This window comes from Lactuca serriola, chromosome 7, assembly GCF_051521515.1.
Source record: "Lactuca serriola cultivar US96UC23 chromosome 7, Lser_US96UC23_V15, whole genome shotgun sequence".
Taxonomy (NCBI): Eukaryota; Viridiplantae; Streptophyta; class Magnoliopsida; order Asterales; family Asteraceae; genus Lactuca; species Lactuca serriola.
In genome coordinates this window covers 77817687-77825914 of record NC_136414.1, presented here as the reverse complement: position 1 = coordinate 77825914, position 8228 = coordinate 77817687, and the positions used below count along the sequence as shown (strand labels likewise).

General features: G+C 34.3%; 1 protein-coding gene across 1 annotated transcript; it reads left to right on the top strand.

Moving 5' to 3' along the window:
* The first annotated feature begins 5697 nt into the window (after nt 1–5697).
* MYB36 (myb domain protein 36) lies at nt 5698–7406 on the top strand. Its single transcript, XM_079011187.1, has 3 exons — nt 5698–5976; nt 6082–6211; nt 6417–7406. Exons 1-3 carry the CDS (start codon nt 5841–5843, stop codon nt 7183–7185), a joined length of 1035 nt encoding a protein of 344 aa, XP_078867313.1. The 5' UTR covers nt 5698–5840; the 3' UTR covers nt 7186–7406.
* The last annotated feature ends 822 nt before the right edge of the window (nt 7407–8228 follow it).

Sequence of the window (8228 nt, the reverse complement as noted above, 5' to 3'; positions counted from 1 at the left end):
TCTATAGACCCATCAGATTTTGTTTTTATCTTGTACACCCAACAAAAACGAATTGTATGTTTCCTAGGAGTAATGGAAATCAAATCCCACGTATGATTCTGATGAAGAGCAGTGAGTTCCACAGCCAAAGCATTCTGCCAAAGGGGATCTAATACAACTTTTATATATGATCCAGGTTCAGACAGATGATGGATGCTCACTATAAATGAAGCAAATGATCCTAAGTATATAGAGTAAGAAAAATATGGCAGCATGGTGAACTTGATAGAACGGGTAGATCTCATGAGGGGTGGTGGAGTTGGGTCGTCAATCTCCACAATCGTAGGGGAAGACTCGGGAATAGGAGGAATCGAGGAACTCTGCAAAGATGTGAAGAATATATGACTTTGTTACATCATGGGATGTAGCAGTAATCAAATAAAAAGGAATATGTTCCAAAAAATTGAAATGTCGGGAAACATATAACTTCTGACTTATAGGATCATAGCAACGATATCCTTTCTGTCAAACACCATAACCCAAGAATACACAAATAACATATTTCAGTCCTTCCTCTCAACATGAGGACGAAGAAGAAAACAAGTACATCCAAAGACTCATAGAGCAGAGCAGTCTGGTAGGTGACCAAATAGCTTCTCAAATGGAGACATTACTGAATTCAATGCAGTAGGGATACGATTGATGACATAAACAACAGTTAAGACTGCTTCTCCCTAAAGGCACTAGGAACCTGCGTAGACAAGAGCAGTGAGTAGGCTATCTCAATAATATGATTGTGTATGTTACCATCAGAAGCAAGTAACTGAGTAAAATCATTAAAGGTATATTCACCTCTAAGTCACACTGAAGCACTTTATCGCAGCAGAATGTTGAGTTTTAACAAGAGCTCCAAAATTGTTGTAAATACAAAGAAAATCATATTTGCGTCTCATAAGATAAACCTAGGTATAACATGTATAATCATCTATAAAAGATACATAATAGGTGGACCCACCCTTAACGGACATTGGTGCACGACCCCACACTTCAAAATGAATAATATCAAAAGGAGCAATATAGAGAAAGACATACTTTTACAAAAAGGTAAAGTAGAGAATTTTTCCATTTTACAACCACTACAAGCAGAAATATCATAAGTGTTCAAATCACCCAAAACACCACTAGAAGCTAGAAAACTCAAACATGATACAAATACATGTCCCAAACGAGAATGCCAGAGATAAAACTGAGACGACAAAAGACTAAAATGAAAAGAAGACAAATCAATGTCGGAGGCAGCAACAACAGACACTTTGAGAACCTCCAAGACATAAAGTTATCCCACCCTACGACCGATCCCAATCACCTTTTGTGTGTTGTTCTTGTATAAAACAGACAAAATCAGAAAAGAAATCCTAATTACCAAAACTACACAATTGGCTGACTGAAATTCAGAATGAGTTTAAGAATGTAATAAACATCATGGAGAGACATATAGGGAATAGAAATAGACCCAAAACCCCCAGCTGTCATAGATGTGTCACTAGCATACATAACAAAGATATATGAAATGCATGAAAAGGAAGTAAATGATGACAAATAAGGAGACATACGATGGGTTCCACCAGAATCTAAAATCCATAAAGATGAAGGTATACCTAAGGTACCAGATGAAGTAGGTACAATGAGACATAGATGCAAACATGGCAGTAGGATTAGAGGCTAAATACTATCTAAAACTCTCAAAAACCTTGTGATCCAAATGCAGAAGGTGGCAGGTTTCCAACTAACTCATTATCAATTAATGGAGAAACGACCGCGAAATGTGAGGGCGAGGTGAACGTGGCTGAAATTTCTGGTGACCGTACTATTATGTTGTCCAGACTGAGGATGACCAAATTTATCCTTGTTTACTAAAAATGGACACTGAGCTTCCAATGATTTTTCTATTTGTAGAATGCACACTCATCATAAGCAACCCTTGGAGTTTGTTGAGACTTATTAGAGGAAACAACAAGCACAATAGGAGTAGAAGTAGGAATGGAGGTTGCTTTAAACCCTTTATCTGCATGAGACTTGATATGAGTCTCTTCAGCAATCAGCTCATGAACAACAGAATCCACTAAGGGAATAGGGAGCGAAGAATAATCATTCCACGTAGGCCTTCAAAATTAGAAAGCAATGCCAACAAAAACTGGACCAAACGTCGTTCTTCCCTCATATCAATATAAGGCTCAAAATCTTTTACCTATTTAAATTCAGTAAGAGTCAATTTATCCCACAAATCAAGCATAGCAACATAGAAATCTTGATTACTCAAGTCATTTTGTTGAAGGGCACGAATATCATATTCAAACTAATAATGTTTAGCAAAGTTGGACTGAGTATACAGTCTCCTAAAGTGATTCCAAACTTCTTTTGTTGTGTCAGAATTAGCCAGCTGCATACCAATAGATTGAGTAATATAATTGTTAATCCAAGTAATGACCTTTGAGTTATCAGTCTCCAAAGCATCAACCAACAAATCGAAATTCTCAGCTTTATGCACTGAAGGTTTGGCTTTAGTCCCAGTGGCATAGCCCCACATATTCTTCCGACGAAGGAAGTTATTCATAACATAGCTCCAATACGTATAATTTTTTTCCATCAAGTTGAGTACTGATTGACTAGAGGGAATCATCATTTCCAGTCATGTTGGCAATGGACAGATAACCACAATAATAGATAAGAAATCAGAGAATGGGAAGTACAACAAACTAGCAGAAGACACCAATCGAACTGCAAGAGATCAAACAACAACAACAAACTAACAACAACAGTGAACGAATACCAACAAGCAAATGAACATCAACTGCGAAGGAGTATAAAATACATTAGAAACGAAACAACTACAGTAACCCTAGAAATTTTTGTTTGGGGCTCCACCATAGATGACTTCCTCCCGTAACCCTGAAGATGACTATTATAAAACCTTTTAACAATGCATCAAACCACCGCTTTGATATCATGATAATATTTTCATATGATTATTGAAAAATAGAAATTACAAAGTTCACAATGAAAAGCATAAAGACTACATAGAAAGAAAAAGAGTAGAAATACTAGCTAAGATCAAACCCTAATGGGCTGAATCCTAAAGGGCCCATAAATATATGGGCTAACAACATATATATGCTAACACTATCGTTATTAATAATTTTTAATTTTATTTGCGGCTGTTCCACGAAAGAAAAGTATAAGAAAAGCTAAGAATATTAAGCTTGAAAAGGTGTTGTTAAAAAATAAGGGTAAACCAATAGACTTGGCTTTTGATATGGATCTTTCATTTGATCTCGTAGAAGAAACTAAAGACATGTTTTCTCATCAGATTAGGAAGATAATGTTGTCGTTAGTCCCCTTTGATAGAATAAGTTGGAAGAAAGTTTCCCCCGTGTTACAGGATGTCATAAAACAGCATATCAGAGGAAATTATTTATATCTGGATATTTATTATGTTTAATTATGGTTGGTTTTTCCTTAACTAACATTTTTTTAGACAAAGTTTGACTTGGATCGGGTTTCCTTGGATCCAGAGAATGCTAGGATATTAGAGATTTTTTATGCAGATTTAACAAAACGTTTTAGAGATCATAAACCTGAAGCCAAATAGATATGGGTAGTGATAATTGGGAGAAAGTTGAGTATTTCTAAACGGACAAACACAAAAATGCTTCAGAAAAAAACAAAAAAGTCCATGAACTTCAAAAGTACTCAAATTATGGAGATTCGAGCTTGAATAGTATTGCTTGCTATAAAAAGCTAACATATTATATATGTAATTATTTATTTAAAATATAATATAATTTTTAATGTTAGACAAAATTTGAAAAAATATGTAAGTATTTAATTACAATTTTATCATATAATTAAGTGATTATTTATACTTAATTGTTAATCATTTTTGGAAAACACAGAATCATTAGTGCACGAGCTCCTAGAACAAACTCAAGGGTTAAACGAAGAAAGAGATCTAACATAACCTGGAGAAAGAGCTTGTTTTTATAAAGTATTAGGTTCTCAGAATGACCATATTAGAGGCATTGGATGAAAAACTTTTGTGTGTACCACCATCACAACCATCTTTGGTAAAATAATATTGTTTTACTTCAGAGTCTCTTTTATATATATATATATATATATATATATATATATATATATATATATATATATATATATATATATATATATATTGGTATTTTGTAAATGGGTAATTTAATAGTTTGGTAGTTTGGTTGATCTTGTTTGGTTGTTTTAACTTAGAATGTAATTAAATATATAGTTTGTTAGTTTAGTAATTGATAATTTGATAGTTTACTAGTTTGTTTGTTTGATAATTATTGGTAATTGGTTTATGTTGGTAATTTTAGTTTGCTTACATTTTTGGTATTGTTATAGTTTGGTTTACGTTGTTTACCTTATAAGTCTATATAAGTTTATATGTTGTTATTTATTATGTATTTGGAGAATCTCCAATCAGTGGTCAATTTTTTGTCGTTTATTACAGAACTTCTAGCATGGATTGTGGCGAATAAACCACCAAGTGATTTTGGAGGAAACGAGATGAGTCAAGATGATAAACTTTAGCGACAATTTTTGTCGCAACTCATAACCGGTTTTATTGTAGCGTGATATGTATTGTCACCAAAATAAAGCGAGACATATTGGCCTTGTTAGATAGCCAATCACCTTAAAACTATTTTTCTACATCGCTTCTAGCAATGCTAGATTAAGGCTTACATACGATGACAAGGGTATCCTTGCCTAACTTCTTTTCTATGCTAAACTCTTATGCTAAAATTTCTTATGCTAGTGTGTCTTGACTATAAAAAGATGCCAACTAAAGCAACCAAAAGTTTATCATGTCTCATGGAGTAAATCGACTAACAAAATAATTAAATCATTTTCAATTTACATTATTTTCAATTTGCGCTAATACAAGTAACACTTATTTTGCATTTCCTCTTATACAAGTGACACTATCTTCAGTTTCAAGATAAAGGATAAATCATTTTTAACTTATTTGAAGTGAGAAATGAACCCAACTTTAATTTGTTCAATTTTTATCAAAAATACAACTGTCGCAATAATAACGAAGTACAATACACAGGAGGTTGGCGACAAACAAATATGATGGAGTTTTCTTTCTTGATTTTACTTGCACCATTACCTTTAAACATAAAAGAAACCATTTTCCCCAGTCTGCTTTAGAATATTTATATCTAAAGATAAGGAAGATAATTGCGCAGTTGTTTGTCTGGTTGCATCATTTATTATTTTCATTTAAAAACAAAACCCCAATGTATTAATTAATTTTCAATCCGAAGTTTTAATGTATTAATAGTTTTCCAGTTTTGAACTTATTACATTTATTCATATAATCTATTTAGTAACGTACTAATTACGTTGTTTATTCTCTATTGTTTGATATCTTTAAGTCATTACAAGTAAATTTAAAATATGATAAAAGTACTGTTTGAAAATTTAATAAAATACTACAACATTTTGGATTAAAAAGCTAAGTACTTTGACAAGGAGTAGTTATTAAATTATTATCAAGAACAGGAATATATCATAAAACATTGAGAATTTAAAAATAATTAATTAAAGTATGTATTCTATGCTCGAGTTGTTAAACACATCAAAACCCTAGCAGAAGACTTTTTTTTCTTTAAAAGGAGCCACATCCAACCCTAATTGGCATTCCCACTATAAATCTCAGGTCATCGCTTACATTTATCCAAAGACAACCCAGAGACGCAAAGAGAGAGAAACACAGAGAAGACTAATTTGATCGAGCCCAAAGATACAGGAACTAAACAAAGATGGGAAGAGCACCTTGCTGTGACAAAGCAAACGTGAAGAAGGGGCCATGGGCTCCCGAAGAAGATGCTAAGCTCAAAGATTATATTGAAAAATATGGTACTGGTGGCAACTGGATCGCTCTTCCACAAAAGATCGGTATGCATCTTCATCTTTTGCTTACAATATTTCCTTTTCTAGCACGTTCGTTTTTCTGACAATAACCTACCTTGCGTTTTAACCTAAACGATTGTACGTATACAGGCATAAAAAGGTGTGGAAAAAGTTGCAGACTCAGGTGGTTGAATTACCTTCGACCTAATATCAAGCACGGAGGATTCTCTGAAGAAGAAGACAACACCATCTGCAGCCTCTATATTAGTATTGGCAGCAGGTATTACTCTCTCTCTCTCTCTCTCTCTCTCTCCCTCTCTCCCGTTTGTCCTTTGCACTTGACCATGATGCTCTTGTTCAAAGAATATAAACTGCGTTATAACATGCTCAAATTTCTTATTGATTTATGTATACATGCTTTTGTTAGTTCGTGGTTGTTATGTATGAGCTAATATTGTATCTGAATCACTTTTGCAATTAAATAGGTGGTCTATAATTGCTGCTCAATTGCCTGGAAGAACTGATAATGACATCAAGAACTATTGGAATACAAGATTGAAGAAGAAATTGCTTGGAAGACGCAAGCAGTCTCATGGTAATAAGCTCGATGGTTCAACTCAAGACTCCAAAAATGGGAACGAAATGGAAAGTCTAAGCAATTCTGCCATTGAAAGGCTCCAACTTCACATGCAACTCCAAAACCTTGAAAACCCTAATCACTCTCCTAATCTAGCGATGTGGCCTTTCAAGTTGAACCCAATCCAAGAAAAGATGATGCATCGTCTCCAACTTCTAAGTGAATCATCAAACCCGTTAATGATGCAATATGCTTTACCTGATGCACATCAAAAGGCTGAACTTTTTCGACCATTCAATAACATGTATTCCCTACCAAATAATATGTTGATGAACCAAATGGAGAATTCCATCGATGGAATTAATGTTCCCGAATCATCATCACAAGTACAAGAATCAGTTGTTATGAAACAGCCAGGCATGGAATTCCAGCAGTATTGGGCACTACAAGCTGAAATTGATGAGTTCTTGAGCAACAAAGGAGCTAATTCGATACAAGTAGATCAAGCACAGGCAAATGAATTTGACTATTTCAAGGAAATGGATGGTTCCAAGGACATGATGACTTGGTGGTCTAATGAGTTCGATGCAAATTCAGCTTCCTCAAACTCGTGGGATTCAAATGGCGTCCTTGATCACCAGCAACAAGGATACGAACAGAGCGCACTGAAAAATTAAAAATGAGGTACGAGGTATTGGTGTTAGCTAAGGTTTATTCAGATTTAATTATCATGATAAAGTGGAGGCGATGGAGGAGAACTGAGTCTAAACGATGTAAATTTGTGTAATAATGTTGTCTTTCTAGTTGTTCTATCAATGTATACATTCACAAAAGCAGTTCTCTTATGTTGTTATACAAAATTTCGATATAATGTTTATGGCCATACCATATACGATTAGTGGTGTTGGTTAACAAGAAACAACGGATATCATATTCCTTTGGACCATTCTTGGATCTGTTACGAATTCAAAAGTTAGCCTTACAAAGAATCCATTAGAATAGTATTCTGAGAGAATATCCCTATGTTGGAAAACATCCTTTTAACTGATTAATGATTTGACGTCTCAGGTTGACTTCAACTAATTCATACGTATATATGATCTGGTTGTCCGTACTTGTTATCCAAAGTAGGTTCTAAAATCTAAAGCGAAAGGTAAAACCCTATATTCTTTTAGGGGAACCGATGGAGCATTATATGTGCAACAAGGAACCGATAGAGTTCTCACGATTTTAAATTTTCAGGATCAAAATTATTTTCTTTATAATGCAATTTTAATATAAAGAAATAAAGGTTAGCAAGGACCTAGGACTCACAAAACTGAACACCTCGTTTCCAAGTTCAACTTAACGAGAGAAAGGAAAGGAAATGAGTGGAAATGAGAAGAAAATAAAAGAGATGTGTGTTCCTGAGTTTCATTAAAGGAGGGAAGTGGAAGGAAACAGAGGGAAATGAAAGGATCACTTTCTCTCTTAACTTTCCTTCCGATTTGGGGGGATTTTGAAAAAAGAACAAAATGATTCATTTTCCTTCCACTTCTCTCAAACTCAGGACACGAAAGAAAATTTTGTTTTCCTTTCCTTTCACTTCTTTTCTCTCGTGACTTTCTTTTCTTTTCTCTTCTTTTCTTTTGTTAAACTCGGGAAGAAGGCGTAGTGCAAGTTTCGGGGTGGAAGCAACACTAACTAATCCACTTAATGGCCTTACTGAATTAGCTCTACC